This window comes from Lytechinus pictus, chromosome 3, assembly GCF_037042905.1.
Source record: "Lytechinus pictus isolate F3 Inbred chromosome 3, Lp3.0, whole genome shotgun sequence".
NCBI lineage: Eukaryota > Metazoa > Echinodermata > Echinoidea > Temnopleuroida > Toxopneustidae > Lytechinus > Lytechinus pictus.
The window spans coordinates 18,935,021-18,955,177 of record NC_087247.1 but is presented as its reverse complement, the minus strand read 5'-3'; the positions used below and the strand labels follow the sequence as shown (position 1 = coordinate 18,955,177).

General features: G+C 37.4%; 1 protein-coding gene across 1 annotated transcript; it reads left to right on the top strand.

Annotated features, from left to right (window-relative positions):
• Positions 1-11,844: 11,844 nt before the first annotated feature.
• LOC129255822 (IgGFc-binding protein-like) lies at positions 11,845-19,810 on the top strand. Its single transcript, XM_054894152.2, has 4 exons — positions 11,845-11,900; positions 16,597-17,871; positions 18,080-18,202; positions 19,061-19,810. The coding sequence occupies exons 1-4, from the start codon at positions 11,852-11,854 to the stop codon at positions 19,231-19,233; spliced, it is 1,620 nt and encodes a 539-aa protein (XP_054750127.2). The 5' UTR covers positions 11,845-11,851; the 3' UTR covers positions 19,234-19,810.
• Positions 19,811-20,157: the final 347 nt, after the last annotated feature.

Genomic DNA, 20,157 nt, shown 5'->3' with positions numbered 1-20,157 from the left:
CAGAGTCTGAGGGGAATCAATTAGTGTAGTATTGCAGATATCGGGGCGATATTCCTTCAAGCCATCAGATCTTTGAACTTCGTACCGCTCATGCTCCACATTATGACCCGTCATGTCCTAGGCCGCAAGCATGCAACATTACCTTATCCGGGATAGTTTTTCCCCCCAGGATCCTAGGTTTTTTTTTACATTTTGGGTAAGATTTGACAGACAGGTGGAGCAGACATGCATAATTTCTTTTATGAACCTTGAGTCATAGATATTTCAAAGTAGTATGCACGAAAATATATTTGATTCTTGTCTGATTTTAATAGTTGAAACATGTAAACTTACGCCGTTGGGTGTATAAATATTCCCTGTATATAATGGTATTTATGTGGATTTGGAGAAATTCCATCGAATATTAACAAAGATCGCTTTTAAGAATGTCTATTTCATGACGCCTCACGAGCAGCTCTCTCATGCATGATGCCATTTTCTTTGAAATTTGAAATATGTTTACTTCTTCAATCACCACAAGCGTTATTTTATATACAGGCCTCTACGGGAATATTGTTTTTCATTCATCATAAAAGGAATCAATTAAAATTATGTTACACGTCATCTGGCAGCTGCTCGTATATATGACGACATAGATTCAAAACCTTAAAGAAACATACCTCTTTATTTTTAGTGGATTTTCGTCAAACCTATTATTATATTTTGTTCAGGACAACTAGTATTTAAAAGGTTATCATATTTCACCACTAAAATTGATTGTTTAATTGATTAATTCTATTAACTTTAACTATGAAACTTCAAAATGATATTGGTAACCATTCATGTTTGATAATTTCTCGAGAGTCGCAATAAATAGTATTCGATTGTTATTATTTTTTTCTACATAGGCCAATCAAATTACTGAAAATTGGTATTATGCATAGAAATAGCACCTTTAGTTTATCGAAAGACACGTACAGAATGCTTATACAGATGCAAAACGAAACCAGTTGGTTTGTGATGAAAAAAACAATAAAATAATAATGCAAATTGAGATTAATACTATCAAATTTCTTTAAACTTGTTCTTTTAATGAAAAGTAGGCTTACGCTAATTAAGAAACCTACTTGATTTGTATGTAAATTTGTTTTGTGAATGTAAATTGGTAATGCACATAAAACTATTAAACCTCAACCACCCAATCAAGAATAATATCAAGATAAATAATGATGGAAACTGTTCTCTGAGCGTTTTAGAGTATACAAATAAAATACATTATTGATATGATGATGGGATCACTGGGCTTGGGGGCACTGGACCCCAAAACTTTCTTGACCAAGGTATAAACAAAATATTGTAAAGGAAAGGAGTGAAATAATAACATTACTTGCCAAGCATTTATGCCAACTTTTACCATTAGATTTTACTTTTAATACGTCAGAACTTTTTTCGCTCGCTCGCTCCCTTGTTTGTGTCCAATTCGCGATTTCGTACTCGGAATATATTTTAGCTCTTTCGCAATCGCTAAGGAAGCGGCAGCAGTAGTGGACACTAGACTAAAAAAATAACGAATTTATTTTATTGGAAGAATATCACAAACCCGGGAAATTAGACTTTTTATACTGATCACCACGCTTTATACAAAAAACAGTAATTCTATTTTGTTTTCATAATTTGGCAATAGCGTTAAAAAAAGGGCTATTATCGTTTCCTGACATTGTATACGATTTTGTCTTCTTGAACGGTCAATAAGTATTTTCTTACCATAATTTCCCTCACTAACCAATGTTTTATATTTTTCGTAAAAGGGACCACATTGGTGAAGTTGAAGAGTAATGTCATTTGACTCTTCCGAATGCCTATTCTTCTTGTGTTGTTGTGGGTATTTTCAGTGCAACTCAGACCGCAGGCTGATTTTAAGTGGTGTCAAAGACCGTCAAATACTGAGCTTCTGTCGGTCGTGCTGACGCGCATCGCTGTTTTTTGTTATTAGTAGTAGTACTTTTTTCAGCAACGTTAAACCTCACATCGTTTCTATTCATCCCATTAAGGATTGGGGGCAATTTCAGGGGGAAAAAATCCTCTAAAGCAACATTTTTACCCCAGGGAATTCTTCTTTCGTCCGCACACAGCTAATGTGTTCATGTCGTAAATGGAATGTAAAATGATATGGCAAATCCCGCAAAATACCTTTCTTTCGCAGAGGCAATCGTTTCCCATTTTTCTCTCTACCCCCCCCCCCCTCTCTCTCACTCTCTCTCTCTCTCTCTGTCTCCCTCTCTCCGTCTCTGTCTTTCTCTGTCTCTCTCTCTTTCTATGGTTCCTCTTTCTTTCTCTTTCCCCTCCCTTCAACTCTTTCTCTTGATTATATATCTTGTCTCGAATATTATTATATACACTGTAAAAAATAGTGGGTAAAATTTTAACCAGCACGAGGGTAATTATGTGTCCAACCAATTTGGGGCAGTATGTTACCCAATGCGGGAAGTATATTCTCCAGTAAGGTTAAAAAACAAGCAGCAATTAATTTAGAATGGTCAAACTTTTTCATCACACTGGATAAATAAAAATGCCCATAAGAAATGCCCAATGTTGGTTGGACACATAATTACCCTAATGGAACACCAAATATTTTTTAGAGTGTAAAAGGTCAATTCCACCTTGATAACAAAAAATTGCATAATTAATACTAAACATTTGATCGAAACTGGATGTAAAATAAGAAAGTGACGATATGTTTCGCGCATTTCCACATAAGAATGATAATACAAATCATGTTAAATGCAAATGAGAAAGCCAATGGTTATACGAATTCACTCTTTATTTGGTAAATAACTATAATGTGAAATATATTCATTTTTGCGAAAATTATGTAGAACATGGTTTGAATCATCATGAAAAATCATGATTATATTTATAATTCAGTGTGATTTCGTGGAGATCCTTTTTTTTCATTATTTAAAAAAAAGAGTTTATTCGATTTTCATATATCAAACGAAAAAAATACATAGGAGAAAGTATGTGACATCGTCGTTTTATTCGCCAAATGATTTGAATGAGAAAAATGCTGTTGAGAGTAAAATAAATGATATTATATAATGGCATATTTTTCAGGAAACATTCCGCATCAAATTTAGAGAAAAAATCACTGGTATGCTTGTCGAATATTTTTTTTTCTTTTCAAAATCAACTTGTCGGGGGCTTAGCCTTTGAAGAATTATATTTACTGGATATACCAAAGAAATGGTTCCCATGCGGTTCAACGTACATTGTAGTTTTGAGAATATTAGGTCCATAATAGGCACATTAAGGGTTTATCTCCTTCGATAAGATCACGTCTCGTGTTGCCACTGTCGGTGAGGCGCAGTGGGTTGAGCCAAGTAAAATGCATTTTGAATAGCACATTTGCGGATTCGAATCCCAGTACATGTAATTTGTAAGTTTTCTTTTGCTGGATTGAAAAAGTAGTGAAACTTTGGGGGAAAGTCAAACACTTCCAGTCTCTCTTATACAAATACTTCAAAATGGTAAAAAGATGCTACCGAAGAACATGGTGTAGGCTTATCCATTTGGATATGTTGGAGGCAAATTCAAATGTTGTAGCATTGGATTACTCCATAGTTGTTTGGCTTAATTTAGAGAACCTACATCAATAAAACAAAACAAAAAGAAAAATTTGACCAAAAATACCATTGCTTCATGCATTATGTATACATAAAATTATGTATACATAAATAAACCTTGGTGCATTAAAAAAAGCATATGTATACTGTATAATAGTAAAAGTTTAACTTTAAAAGAAATTCAGGGCTGCTTCAAAATAAAATCACTATTTAATAGAAATCTCACTTTTGATTTGATTTTTTTTTAAATATGTGGTGTTTTCTTTGATTTTCCCATGAAATAAAAACTATTCAAACCAATGTTGTTGTTATATTTTTTAAGGATTATTGTTTTGAATTATTTAGCGTACTAGAGCACTTCGAAGGGTAACCCACAACATACATTACAATGAAATTAATGGTGTTGCCGATATGATATACACATTTAAAACAAATATTTCATATTAACTTCCATATCGTTTGACGGATTTTGTCGAATTTCGAATATAAGCGTATATATCTAAATTCTAATTCGTTTCCCCTTTTAAAGTAACTTTTTTATTAATGGAGATTTTCCTGTATATAAGGACCTTTCCCAAACTGTTTTATGCGTCCTCCAAACCATGCAGGTAGATGCTCAAACGGATTTAGCACTAAGATTAGTCAACCTTTACCGTCTCTATCTCCTCTTCTTTACAAAGTCACCATTTGTCCGGTTTCTTATAATCTTAATGAATTGCCCGACACCTCTCTGGATTCACAACAAAAGGTTCCCTCCTCGTTCCGACCTCGATTGTCCATCAAGGATACATTCATTCTTCCATTCTCTTCATCTGGCATCAAACGTGACGCGGTCTGGACCCGTGATTAATGTTGTAATTCACTCGATCAACATTATCAATGAAGTGATTCTGTGACGGATTGCTAGTGACAATATATTTACTTAACATTTCCAGATCACTGAATTGTAATAGGATTAGAAACTGTTTAGAATCCGAAAAAAGCTGACAAATCACAAGATAAATTTAGCAAACTATATGTTTCTTTTTTTTGGGGGACGACTGATAAAACATAATTCGAAGAGACTCTCAACAGAAACACATTGCTGAACGAAAAGTCTTCGGTATTAAATGGGATACAGGCTGCAGGGCTAGATAGATCATCAACAAAGAGTGTGTTTTACATTTAGTAAGGAATCATCCATTTTTGATCTTTTTACGCTGTCTAAAAAACCATAATTTACTAACAACGGAATTATCATCGAAAACAAAAATTGGTTTCTAAATGATCTATAAAAATGAAGTTGTATAATTATTATCAGGCCCCTATACTCAAAATGCATGAGCCCTGAATCGTGTTTCATATCTATAGCCTTCAATAACATAAAAATTCGGTCATGTGCCACCATGTCAATTCGAATGTCCGACAATGTCGGGGAGGGGGTGTTATCGTTATCAATTTATAGCTCAGTTAAACTTAAATTTGCAAATGAAATCAATGCGTAGATATTTATAATCAAGATGCGTATATAATTTAAAGCGAGAGCGAAGTGCAGGTTGAATTTTTTTGGCGATTCAGACCTAAAAAGCGGGTCATCCTAGCCACTTTTCGTAATCTTAAAAAAGACGGGTCCGCCTAATGCGCCTATGCTTATTTTAACAACGAATGAACAAGCTAACGACCGCTTCCATCCTCATAATTCATAATGATACAGTCACACATGCGAAATTGACTCAAGAACGATCAAATATATTAACGTTAAATCGAATTACATAATCATCAGCTTGTATCGTTGATATGACTGCTACATGACCTGTCCACTTGAATATGGTACAATATTATTGACGGTGATCTATTTTATAAAGGTCATATCCAAAGAAAGTGATCCGATCACTTTCCAGAATCTAGGAATCGAAGATTTAAGAAAGGCCATGCATATCAACTAATGCAAGCAGTTTGGGAACTGTCACTTTACCGAGGTTTTTCTTCTATTTAATAGATGAATTTGTCAATCACACATTTTCATTTCGTATTCATCTGGGCCCCGTTGCATAAAGATAAATATAAAGGCAACTTTGCAATCCAATGGTAACAACCATGATAAAGCTGATCAACAGCAAATCAGAATCAAGGATTCCATTCAAGTTATCATTGGATGGCAAAGTTACCATTTCAAATAAAATTATATCTTGAGATTGTGAGCCTTTTAAGGGCTTTTGAATAGGTTTTATATCATAAAGAGAGAAAAAAAACACGAACATATCTGTATTCAAATCCGTCACTAATAAAAAACAATTTCATGTAAAATTGCAACAATGTAGAACACATTTTCATTTTATTTCCTCTTCATAAACGTTTAAAGGCACACACATTCATAGTCATGATGAAATTGAATAGTTATAGACGCACCGGGGGGGGGGGTATTTACCAGAGCTAAAGACAGACTTCAATCTCAAATCAGAAACTTCTGAGCCAGTATATTGCTACGCCAATATATGGCGCTGTGTCATCTCACAGTCAGACAAGCGAAACCAAATCGGACCGATCAAAGGTTTTACACTACTTACAGTGGGGGCGTCGTGGTCTAGTGTTTACGGTTCTTGTCTCTCAATCAGAGGGGCGTGGGTTCGAATACTAGCCATGACGTGTTTTCCTTCAGCAAGATATTAACCAAAATTGTGCAGCACTCAACCCAGGTGAGGTGAATGAGTACCCAGTCGGATTAATTTCTTGAACTGCAATGAGCGCGTGAAGGTCGCCTTAGCTAAAGCTGGGGTAATAATAATCATTACAATGTGCCTCGAAATAGATTATTTCTAGATAGATGGCACAATATAAATGCATATTATTATTATCATCATCATCATTGACATACAATCAGTAGGTTTTGAGTCAAAGTCCTGTGTGGCTGGGCATAAGTCCAAAGAATAAAAGTCGACAATCTTGATTGTTCCACTGATGAGCTGTAGATGGCGCTATGTGGTGAGTGTTGAAGTTTTTTGTCTGATACAAGGAGGTTTCAAATGAGATGGAATAACAGCAATTAAAATCCATTTGAACAAGGTTAAAAACCGCCAGCAGAAAGTATGTCAGGCATGCACTTTGCTCAACATTTCTTGCAATTGTGTAGACAAATGATTCCCGCATGACTCGGCAGCTATAGGTCATATATAAAGGAAAATATGCTATTGTGATGATAATTACTTTTTCGCCGCATCTGGTCTGGTTATATGTGTAGTACATAATTCGGAGGCATGCGAAAAAAAACTATGCCATATGTCCTGTAATATGACTCAAATTTACTCGACTGGGCATGTGCGGGCACTCATCTGGCATATACAATAATGAATAGCAATATTTTTTCATTTGCCGCAAACGATCGGAAAAGTGTTAAAAGCTGGTTTTGGTAAAAGGTCAAATTCTTACTTTTTTCACTACTTAAAGGTAAATTGATATAATCTGGGCAAATTTCTGTGTAAATCTGGTATTAGTGCTTCGCTGTTGATGTCTTGTCATGCATTCAAATTTCAGTTTTTTTTATTAATATCAAAGATGGAAAATTGATACAAATTGATATTCGTAAAATTTCACTCCTCGCATTTCTTCTCTGAAACTGGCGGCTTCGAAGGCGGACATCAAAAAGTTCTTTACTGCCGTTCTTTCTTTTGTGCTTCTTTAGAAATGAACAGCTGCTTGAATAAATTTGTTGCCAGTTGGAACTCCAGTCATAGAATCTTCTTGGTATGATAAAAAAGGAAGGACAAATCATACAGTGCGTCCCAGAAAAAAAAAGAAACCGGGATTCCCAGGTCTTTTTCTTCAAAGGCAAATGAAATATGATATCTAATTTACAGAATCATATAATTCAATTATTCCGGCTCTTTATTTTGATGCCTAATATGTGACGAACACTTTACTCATTAATGAGGAAAGCGAGTTTAAAATTTTAATGTCAAAACCAGGTTGCGCAGAAAAATTGGACAAGATTGGTTCATGATACGAAGAAGGTGCTTATTCGACGATTGGGCCTTAGTATTTCTAAAGTATTCTTTGTTAGGATTCTCTCAGCGATCCCTTAAATGAGAACGGATTCATATTCACACGTGAGTTTCTGCGCAGATCGTTTCTGATTTGCCTCAGTATTTGTAATCTGCCATGAGTGAACGATTTGCTAAGCTGTTGGTTTCAAACTAAAGATGAGATTCTACTCTTTCCATGAGAATCAAATATATATTAAAGACAGAATTTAATAATTGTGAAATCTGTCTCTGAAAACTGGTTTCCTTTATTGTGGGACGCACTTTATATCCAGAGTGAACTCACAATCGTTACTGGACATATAATGATCATAAGGAATCCTTTTCACCGCAGAGGATGAAAAATTACCCTGCTCTTATTTAAATTCATAACGAATCTAACTATCTCTTTTACATATAATGCATCTTCAAATCATAATTTATAAACCCGTTTTGATTAATGAAGTGAAAAAGAACTAGTGATGCCTACTTCAACATGTTCAAAGTTTAAATTTGGTACAAATCAGTGTTGTAGTGCCTTGATGCTCGGCCTTGGCCTTAAGGCGCCTTAAGGCCTACTTTTTCAAAGCCTTGGCCTTGAGAGGGCCTTGAGGATTTTTAGCCTTGAAATTTCAAGGCATTTTCAAGGCTTTTTCAAGGCATTTTATATGTTGTACTTTCATTTGTTTTTATATAAGTAGTTACAAATGTTTAAATTGTTCTGTATATCTAATGACACTAATGGTCAATACTACCAGTCAGCAGTAGCAGTAGCAGCAGCAGTAGTAAGTGTACTTAGCAGTGCCATCAATTTTAATTATTGAGAATTATCATCACATACTTAAGTAACAAAGAAAACAGAAGTGATGAAAAATAACATTATTTATTGGTAATATGTTGTTTAAAAATGATGATAATGGCAAAATCAATAATAATGATAATGATGAAGATTATAGTGATTTTATGACAGGAATAATTCTGACAGATCTGACTGCAATTTTGACAACAATTTCATACTTTCAGAATAGCTACATGTAACTCCAAAGAATGATAACAAGGTTGATTTCTATTCCATTAGGATTTTCCTTGTATAATCTTTGATCAACAAGAATGTTTTAAGTCTTACTGATATTCTGAAAAGATTTGGTAAACTTGAACACAACAGGCAAGACAGAGGAATGGGAAGAGAGACAGAGAAGGGGGATGCTGGTTTGGCAGAATATACTGCTAAATCAGTTAATATGTTGATAAGCAGTACATCTAATTTTTTTGGGGGGTATAGTGTCTCAGATTGACAAAACAGAGTAAAAAAAAGATTACTTGTTTTTAATCATATGGTTCGACAGTGAATTTCATTTCACTACAGTTTCAAGGAAACAAAATATTTGTTTTTGTGTCAGTGTGGTTTCATAGAAAACTCTATTTTATTGTTTTAAGAAATAATTAAGATTTAACCTCCCCCAATTAATGGTGTGGGGTGTGCCCCGTTTATTTTATATCCTTTTGAATATAACGTTCATTTTTTAGTATTCTTTATTCCAGTTTTTTAGGTAAATTAATAGAAGATACAAGAAAAGAGAATTGAAATTTAATATTGGTTGTAAGCAGAAAAAAAACCATGAAAACTGACAAGAGTCCTAAAAATTACTCATTTTCAGGTCAGCATTTAAAAATTTCAACTTGCGCTTTGTGCTCTCTTGCCCCCCCCCCCCCCTGACAAATTCCCTGTAGGAAAAATGCCCGTTTTCCAAAATCGAAAATGCCCTTTTTTCCAAATCAAATGTGCCCTTTTTCAAAAAGAAATACCTTTTTTTATAGTAAAACATAATACATTTTAGATTAAAAAATCACCAAATTTTGGATCGCGCTCGCATAAATTATTGTTAAGTAAGGTACTCATTCTGTTCCCATTTACAAAAAAAAATGCGTAGAATGTCCAGTTATCAGGTTAGAATATCACAATTTTTTGAGTTCGCGCTTTGCGCTCGCATTATTTGATTGGTGAGTTTAATGTATCCTATTTATGAGTCACTAAATGCAGTCCAGAACAACTTCCTTTTCTGGTCAGTAAAATTTTAACTCGCGCTTCGCGTTCGCGTTAATTTTTTAGTAAGATGCACATCTTTTTCATGATTACAAAAACAGCTTGGAATATTTGATTTTCATTTCTCATTACACGAAATGTCCAGAAGTTTGAGCTCGTGGTTCATGCTGGCAACATCTCGCAAGGATGCCCTTTTAACAGTGATTAGCGCCATAATTGACCGAAAATCGAGTTTTACAACTTCATAATTTTTTTTTAATTCAAAACCGCTCACTCGCTACGCTTTCTGGCAGAAAAGTAAAGCCTAAATCAAAATATCTGTCTTATCAATTAGAAATCACTTTAAAAAGGCTTTCATTTTGACTTATAAATGTATTTTTAGGCTTTGACACCCCCCCCCAAAAAAAAACGTTCTGCCTCTCCTGTCCCAGGGAGTGGAGAAAGACATACGTTGATAATAGGCATGCCAGGATCAGATGACCGTGGTAATGATAATTATTGCAATGTAAATCGCCTAGAAAAATAATGTATTAAATATACAAAGGTAACTACATTATTATTTTAATAATGTCTAAATCTATCATGAAATTATTTTTGTTTTACATGTACAAGGGTCAAAATTTTCGCTCGCTCACACCTTTAATACATTTTGCCCTGTGTGTCATGTCCGCCGCCTAAGCATTGTTGTCTCATTGTTCCATATACATGTTTTGAAAGTTTGAAATGCCTTGGCCTTGGCCTTGAGGTTTTCAGGCCTTGGCCTTGGCCTTGGGCTTGCATGCCTTGGCCTCGGCCTTGTGTATTGAAGCCTTGGCCTTGGGTATTTAAGCCTTGGCCTTGGCCTTGGAGGATTGAGCCTTGACTACAACACTGGTACAAATCCAATGTCTAATAGCAAAAAAAATCATCACACTGGTTTCCCACTCTGTTTTGTTTTTTTCACAAGAATATACGCTTTAAGATCAATATATAACATATTTGTTTAAATATACTGTATATATTAAATAACACAAATCATGTGCAGTGTTTGCAAATTTGTTTTTTCGCAAGTAGAACGATTATACCGCTGAAAAATATCCAGAACACCAACATTTAGTGCTTAATACATAATGCTTGGTACTCTGTACTTTTTCAGAATGGATGATATTAAATCAAAAGACCAATGAACTTTCATCGACATTTCTTGTACACCTGTTCCGCGTTAATCAAGTGAACTCTTTGACTGATCATGAATACACTTGACTTCGGATTTATCCCCGTTGGTAAATAATTTTCAAACGGAACAAAATGCTTAAGATCTGCCAGCGTGGCTCATAAAAAACGATAACATGGTATTCAACTTTATTCCTTCTCTCGAAATGCTTCTACCTTTCTCCACATCATGAGCCATAGCGAAAAAAAAAAATTCGCACTGTGATACAGAGCTTTATTATTTTTTTTTATACTGACATACTACAGTTTAATATATTTATTTTGCTATTATATTGCCATTCTTTCTTGGCTCTTGTCAAAATTATAACATATTCGAATCTGTGACCCTGACATCTTTGCCAAGGTATCATGGTTATGGGAAATGGGATCGCGGGTTGGACGGCTGAAGAAACTTTACTGTTTCCTTTCTAGTCACAACTGAAAATCTTAAAGGCGCAGTGGATCTCGGGATGAATTAAGGGGTGGGCACAGTCTGTTCCCTTTCAAATCGATAATATCGTGTACTGAAAAAGTATTGTGGGTATTGTTTCGAATTACGTCATATTCTCCAATTCTCCAGAAACTTAATAAAACAAGGAAGGTATACATTGTAGGTACATTTCGATTTTAATTTCCTTCAATATCAAACAACCGTAAATCATATTCAGCAAGGTATGTTCAATTCATTTTTGTTCGAAGCTGTAAGATAAAATGGGGAGAAATTCTTTCAATTATCATGGGGAAAAACACAAAATGCAACCTCTGTTATGCTCTCTCCTTTTTATTTTATGTATTTACTTTTATTTTTTTCATGGGTTAGTAACTCCAAAACTTTGACTTTGTCTTTAATGATCCAGGTCCTTGCACTCTTCATCGGAGGAAGCTGCGATCTGTAAACAAAGTTAAACAAAGTTACACAAGCAAATCCAAGTTTATATACCTAGTTCTTGTTTCTGAAGAGCAGATGCAGTGAATCCTTTTCATTCTTGTTCTAGTGTTAGCATGGTTTCAGGTTAAAGATGGACAGGTGTGTGTTACTATATTTCATTGTATTTGGATTAGTCCGCGGTAAGTCAAGTTTAATTATTTTGTTATGTTTATATTTTGGAAAAGATAAATCTAAATTATTTGGGAAAGTAAAAAGTGGTCTACGAATATTAAGTAACTGGTTTTTTCAAGCGTCATAATCTTATCTCTTGTTACTATCTGAGAGTGTCTAGTTGTGTAACCCGCTATATTTTTATTTCATTTTAAATGCTGCGCAAACATTTTTTTTTCTTTCCGAACTATTGGCTCACATTTTTGAAGGGGTTACCATATCTGCACTTTTGATAATAAAGTGCTAGGAGTTCCTATAGTGACTGCTCTTAAAAGTGCTGTTTCAGAACTTGGGTGCTAAAAGCAGCACTTTTGGTGTCCAATGAAACGTGTCGCGTGCTGCCTTAGTGCAAATCCGAAGTGCAGTCATTATAAAATGAAGACGTTAGCGCCTTATTTTTAGAATGTGCTGAGATTTCACATTAAAGCAAAAATAAAGTGAAACAATCGATCATACGCAATGTTACTCGTATTCTCTCTCAACCTAAGTTTAGATGATAGTAGTAAAATTGATGAGGCTGCCATCATGACCACACAGTCACAACAGCGATACAGGATGTTTAAAAAAAAAGTTAACCGAAGTTCAGAGGTCAGCTGTATTAAGAATACATGATTTATTCTTGTGATTTCTATTCTTAATAATTGACTTACTCAACAACTTTAATTTGACACCTTCCTTGCGTCACAATTGACACGTGTCACAGAGTTATGGTACAGCGAAGGCGAAAGGTACAAAACCCACTTTTTCCAAGTTCTGGGTTTTAATGTACATGCACGAAACGTACTTTGTTGTATTAAAGATTTGGGTTTCATCAGAGATTTCCCTGCAAATATCAGCGAAATGTTACCCTTCTTATAACTTTTTTGCAAGTAAATGTTACAAAACTGGTGTCTAGCAGCAATTTTAGTTCAGCACATCCTTGGTGACTTGTTTAGCATAATATAAATGTTTTTCGTCACAATTCAGCAATGGTTAGAAGAGCAGTGCAAGACATGCAGCATCGATTGTGAGGTACTGTGAAAATGTTGAAAATTTTGGTGCAAAATTTAGGGGATGAACGACATGTTCAACAGAGACGGAAGCTAGGTAGTTAATATGCTGTCGGTAACTCACAAAAAGTTAACTGAGGAGATAGCCATTCACTGAAATTTGGAAGGGAAAACTGATGAAACAAAAACCTTACAATAAAGTTGGTTTCGTGCATTCGTAAACTAAAACCCTAAACTTGGAATAAGTGGGTTTTGTACCTTTCAAGACTCTTAATTGACTCCATGGCCCGTATTCTGAAGTCGGGTTTAATTTAAACTCAGGTTTAAAGTTGTGGTTTAAGTATGGAAAGCCAATTGTTACATAAATCAATAACGGTAGAGATATCATTATTTTAGCTCATTTGGCTCTCAAATCATTCATAATTGTCTAGGACATGTAGGAAGTATAAATAGATGATTGTTTTCGCCATCGATGAATCAGGAAAGAGCACATGCAGTAAACATTAGAAAAATACAACTTGATAAAATTGTTGATACTTTTGGCTTCCCATAATTTTAGCACAGAGTTAGACAATAGTTAAACCTAACTTTAGAATACGGGCCTATGACCCGTGATAATTGTCATGATTGTGACGCAAGGAAGGTGTCAAATTAAAGTTGTTGAGTTACTCCATTGAGGTAGAATAGACATCACAAGAATAAATAATGCATAAATAATGCATTTTGATATAGCTGACCTTTGAACTTCGGTTACCTTTTTAAACACCATGTAGCCTATATGCCTATACGTATCTTTGAATTGATTTAAATTGCTAGGTTAATACACTACTCAAAAAAAGTTAAGGACCACTTTTTAAAACGTACATAAAGATTTTATACAAGGTGTTTTATTTCTGGAAATACCTCAGTACAACTGTCCTAAATGTCCTTAAACACGCTGTAATCAATTTCACGCATGGGTGGTTTCAGTTGTTGCACAATGTCTCTCGCATCACTGCACATCCTGAAAAGTGGGCCCCGAGGGGTATCAGCTACCGACATGAAGTGGTAAAAACGAATGTCTGAGTGTCTTTCAGGCAGTTCAGTAACGAGTGTGACCACCTCCTGCAGCAATAACGGCTTCACAGCGCTGTCTCATGGAGCTGATGAGGCGATTGATGTCTCTGACGTCCAGTGCATCCCATGCAGCCTCCAGAGCCACACCCAGCTGCTGCAGTCCAAGTGGATGGGCTTCGAGCTGGTCGAGACTCCTCCCCATCATGTCCCAGACGTGCTCTATCGGGTTTAAGTCCGGGGACCTCGCTGGCCACTCCATACGCTCAATCCCCTGGCCCTCAAGGAACTCGGTCACCACCCTAGCTCGGTGGGCACGGGCATTGTCATCCATGAAAATGATGTTTTGTCCCACATTTTCTGCAAATGGCACCACTATAGGTTCAAGGACCTCATCCTTGTACCTCACTCCTGTCATTGCTCCCCCTGGGACCACGTAGAGACGAGTACGGTTGGCGTAGGTGATGCCTCCCCACACCATGACGCTGCCTCCCCCATAACGGTCATGTTCTGCAATACAGGGGTCTGCAAATCTCTCTCCTGGTCGCCTCCAGACTCTCGAACGTCCATCATTGTGGTCAAGAGAAAATCTGCTCTCATCTGTGAACAGAACTCTACGCCATTGCTGTCTGGTCCATCTGACATGCTCCCGGGCCCAGTTGAGACGAATTCTTCTGTGAGCAGGGGTGAGTGGGACACACTGAGCTGGCCGTCTGGCATGCATATTGGCTCTGTGAAGTCGGTTACGGATTGTTTGAGTGGAAACAATCACTCCAGTTGCTGCAGCGAAGTCATTGTTGAGGCGGCGTGCACTGTGAAAGCGGTTGCGGAGGCTGAGATTCGTCAAGTAGCGATCATCTCTAGGGGTTGTCGAAACTGGTCGGCCACTGCGGGGTCTCTCGGAGTATAGCCCTGTCTCTCGGTGTCTTTGATTTGCTCTGCTAATGACACTGTGTGACACGCCCATCATTCTGGCTACTCTTCGCTGACTGAGGCCAGCATCCAGCATCACTAGGGCTCTGGCTACATCTGTTTCACTTAGGTGGTGTCTTGGCATTGCTGTTGTAGGCAAGTTGTTGATTGTACAGACTAAAGACGGAAAATGCTTTGGAAGACACTTGTCTTATGGCCCACTGCAATGATGCCAGAGACATCATGAAAGAACTGCATGTGTGAAATTGATGTCATTGTGTTTGATTGCATTCTGGACAGCTGTATCTTGGCATTGCTATTGTCAGCAAGTTGTTGATTGTAGAGACTAAAGACAGAAAATGCTTTGGAAGCCACTTTTGTACGGGCACATTGCAATGATGCAAGAGACATGAAAGAACTGCATGTGTGAAATTAATTTCATTGTGTTTGATGGCATCCTGGACAGCTGTATCTTGGCATTGCTGTTGTCAGCAATTTGTTGATTGTAGAGACTAAAGACAGAAAATGCATTTGAATCCACATTTGTACCACTTCACAATGGGCCCACTTTTCAGGATATGCAATAATGCGAGAGACATCATGCAACAACTGAAACCACCCATGTGTGAAATTGTTACAGGGTGTTTGAGGAGATTCAAGACAGCCATATTCGGGTATTTCTAGAAATACAACACCCGTAACCGACTTCACAGAGCCAATATGCATGCCAGACGGCCAGCTCAGTGTGTCCCACTCACCCCTGCTCACAGAAGAATTCGTCTCAACTGGGCCCGGGAGCATGTCAGATGGACCAGACAGCAATGGCGTAGAGTTCTGTTCACAGATGAGAGCAGATTTTCCCTTGACCACAATGATGGACGTTCGAGAGTCTGGAGGCGACCAGGAGAGAGATTTGCAGACCCCTGTATTGCAGAACATGACCGTTATGGGGGAGGCAGCGTCATGGTGTGGGGAGGCATCACCTACGCCAACCGTACTCGTCTCTACGTGGTCCCAGGGGGAGCAATGACAGGAGTGAGGTACAGGGATGAGGTCCTTGAACCTATAGTGGTGCCATTTGCAGAAAATGTGGGACAAAACATCATTTTCATGGATGACAATGCCCGTGCCCACCGAGCTAGGGTGGTGACCGAGTTCCTTGAGGGCCAGGGGATTGAGCGTATGGAGTGGCCAGCGAGGTCCCCGGACTTAAACCCGATAGAGCACGTCTGGGACATGATGGGGAGGAGTCTCGACCAGCTCGAAGCCCATCCACTTGGACTGCAGCAGCTGGGTGTGGCTCTGGAGGCTGCATGGGATGCACTGGACGTCAGAGACATCAATCGCCTCATCAGCTCCATGAGACAGCGCTGTGAAGCCGTTATTGCTGCAGGAGGTGGTCACACTCGTTACTGAACTGCCTGAAAGACACTCAGACATTCGTTTTTACCACTTCATGTCGGTAGCTGATACCCCTCGGGGCCCACTTTTCAGGATGTGCAGTGATGCGAGAGACATTGTGCAACAACTGAAACCACCCATGCGTGAAATTGATTACAGCGTGTTTAAGGACATTTAGGACAGTTGTACTGAGGTATTTCCAGAAATAAAACACCTTGTATAAAATCTTTATGTACGTTTTAAAAAGTGGTCCTTAACTTTTTTTGAGTAGTGTATTTTTAATTGCCTCATCATCGTTCATTTTTCCTAGATATCCAAGCCTCTATCCCAGGCACGGCTGGTCGAGACTTTGTCATCCCTGCTTTCTATACTACGTATGGTGAGGATGTGGTGTATGATGAGAATCCTAAGCTATACATATCAGGTGTGGATTCCTCAGCAAGCATCAACTTGACCGTCCCAGGGCAAGATAAATCATTGCACTTCTCCGTTGGAGAGGGATGCACCATACCCGTCCTCTTGAACTGCAGATTATCTGCTAAGGAGGTCGGTACCCAGACAAGTGCGCTTCACGTTGTATCTGATGAACCAATCGCTGTCCGCATGCATCAGGAGCACTTGATGCCCAACATGCCAACAGCGTTCCTTTCCTTGCCGACATCGATGCTAGGTACACCGTACTTTGTCGTGGATCCTGGAAACGCGGCGTCACCGACGGAACTGATCATTACGGCCGCAGGAAGTCGATCAGATCTAAGCATCGTTCCAAGTTCATTTGTAGAGCTTGACGGGATGCGATACAATAAAGGGGATGAATTTCATGTAAACCTTCAGAGATTCGAATCGCTTATTCTTCGGAGTGATGGTGACTTGACAGGAACCTTAATTGTCTCTGATAACCCGGTTTCTGTTATTGTCGGGGATCACTGCGACCCGAATATGCCAGGTACAACCTTGTGCAGGCAGCCTCACCAACTACTACCAACCGACCAGTGGGGCCAGAGGTTCGTGGTGACAACGTATGCGTCTTCTGAAGACAGCGTTTATCAAATCTTTGCAATATCCGACAAGACTACTCTTCGACTATCCGGTGGTGGATCCGAGGTAGCGTCTCCTCTGATGCTTGGGGAGTCATCGCTCGAAAGAGCCCGTCCAAATAATATATACTTAGTGCAATCCGACAAACCGGTGTACGTCATACTTTATGAAGGAAATGGACAGGCTCTTACGGCTGTAACTCCAGATAGTCATCGGGTTACCGGATCAATCTTGGTACCTTCTATTACCAGCAGCAACCGAAATGGTCAGTCTCATCTACTTATTACGGTCGACTGTGTAAATACCGAGGGCTTCCACTTGGATCTCGAAGAACTACCAAGTTCAAAATATATAGTGAGAGCCAGCGACAGGGTAGATTGTGTCATTCGAACTCCAGTTGACAGTGGAAATCATGTGTTACATCATGAGTCACCTGATGTAGGGTACTCAGTGACTGTCCACGTGACCGATGACGAAATGTCATATGCCTATCCTGTCGGGTTTTCGGAGAACAGCAATCCAGATTCAAACAGAGACTCACAGCAAGGTAAATTTAAAAAAATCAAAATTATATATATATTAGAAAAAAATACAATATGGATATCCCCAAAATTAAAACCATGAACTATTTATCATTTTGTTCTTTTCAACAATTATAAACAATTACATTCTAGGTTGCTACAGATTAGATGAAACTCACACTGTCATTTTATACAGTCATAATAGCACCATTTTGATGAATTATCCCGTTGCAGATTATCCGCCTGTCACAATGTTTGGCAACAGACCAAAGGGGAAAAATGGGGTTAAGCTCACTTGGCAGAAGCCATCTTCCTGGCCTGGACAACCCAAGGGATACAGGATACAAATAAAATCGGGTAAGGACTATCAATTAAGAGGTTATGAAAAATAAAACAACTCACGAGACAGTATTCAGTATTATTAATTTCATTTTGATTTGATACTATACATTTTTTTTTATTGTGGAAATTGTCATTTTACGCCCAACTTGACAATCAACGTGTTACACGAAGTCTTACATGAAGTTTTGGTTAGAAGTACTGGTCTACGTTCATCGAATGACCTTTGACCTTGGTCATGTGACCTGAAACACAAGCAGGGTACTTAGTAATACTTTATTACCCTTATGCTCAAGTTTCATGAACGAGGTCCATACAATTCTAAGTTATGATGACATTTCAAAAACTTCACCTTGGTTAAGATTTCAATGTTGACGACGCCGCCGCCGGAAAAGCGGCACCTATAGTCTCGATTTGCTAAGCAGTCGAAACAAAAATTGACAATTATTTTGAGTTGTCCATAATAATGTATTGAATTAGGATATTCTCGGTATATGTTTTTATGACTTTTGGTTTTCTTAAATAATCAATTGTTGAATGTCTTATTTGCTCATTGCTTAGTTTTTTATTTGTTATTTAAGATTATTTTTATTCTTTCTTCATACATTTACAAAAAAACATTTTGATTATTATTTCATGACATTTACAAAAAGAAATCTTCAAGAATAATTCGAATAAGTATAGTTGTAGGTACACATGTCATACACTGCATTCGTAAATGCATATCCGAACACATAACAACCTACTTTACCAAATTTTATGCATGGAATATTTATTGCACATGCTTGCTCCACTTCTCAAATAATGTTCTCTTTCATGTTTCATGTTTCCTTTCCCCCCGTCTTTCCATTCTCCTTCTTTATTTCTATTCCCTAGCTCGAGACCCTGGTTTCTGCAAGTGTCGTAACGTAATCATTCATAACCCTCATCGGACGAATTACTGGCTTCGCAACTTGAGCGTAGGAGAAAGATACTTCGTCGGGATTCGACCCTTTGGGACCTCAGGAAGTGGGTCGGCTACCATGCAAGTCATACGAAGAACCGTATAATAACATTTGTGGTTCACGGACTTCCGATTGTGGTGGTAATGGTAACAGAATGAGATCGAGAGAGGTAGAGGGGTGGTTTGTGTATGGAGAGATTGACCGAAATTTGACTGAAACTAAATTGCACAATTCTCTTCAGAAAATATTGTATTTAGTTACAGCGAATGCGTGGTTTTCCGCATGTGAAATTACAAATATAAAGAATAAAAGGCGATTTCATAAATTATATATATTTACATTTTTTTGGTAATCACTTCATAACGTTTTGGAAAATTATAGCGTTATGTTTTTTTTTTCTAGAATACATAGAGGGGTGATTTGTGTAAAGAGAGATTGACCGAAATTTGACTGAAACTAAATTGCACAATTCTCTTCAGAAAAGATTGTACTTGGATACAGCCAATGCGTGGTTATCTGGTTGTGGAATTACAAATATAAAGAATAAAAAGCGATTTCATAAATGAATATATATTTACATTTTTTTTGTAATCACTTCATAACGTTGGGAAAATTATAACGTCACGGTTTTTTTTCTTTCTTTTTTCTAGAATACATTCCTCCCTCTAAGTTTCTTAATAAGTTTCAATTTCAACCTTTTCAATATACGTATATATATATATATATATATATTTATATATATATATATCGATTCACAAATTTCACCGTTATTACAAAAAGAGGGGAGATTCGAAGCTGCTGCTGTATTCGGCAGGCATTTTACTTCGAAAATATGATTTTCTATTATTCATCATCGATACATGCACTAGTCTCAGAGTGTAAGACTTAGAATTAGTGTAAGCAAAAGGGTTACTAATCAGGAATGGTTTCACACATCTTATGAGGGCCTGTTTAAATCCATCTTAAATAATTGTAATTTGAAGATAGCTGCAATGCAGTGGTCAATCAATAATATATCATCGTCTGGGA

Bases quoted from the DNA above. Each gene is read 5' to 3' on its own strand.
- LOC129255822 (XM_054894152.2), top strand. From the start codon at position 11,852: ATGGACAGGTGTGTGTTACTATATTTCATTGTATTTGGATTAGTCCGC. The intron at 11,901-16,596 runs GTAAGTCAAGTT...CATTTTTCCTAG, and splicing joins TGTATTTGGATTAGTCCGCG to ATATCCAAGCCTCTATCCCA. The intron at 17,872-18,079 runs GTAAATTTAAAA...ATCCCGTTGCAG, and splicing joins AAACAGAGACTCACAGCAAG to ATTATCCGCCTGTCACAATG.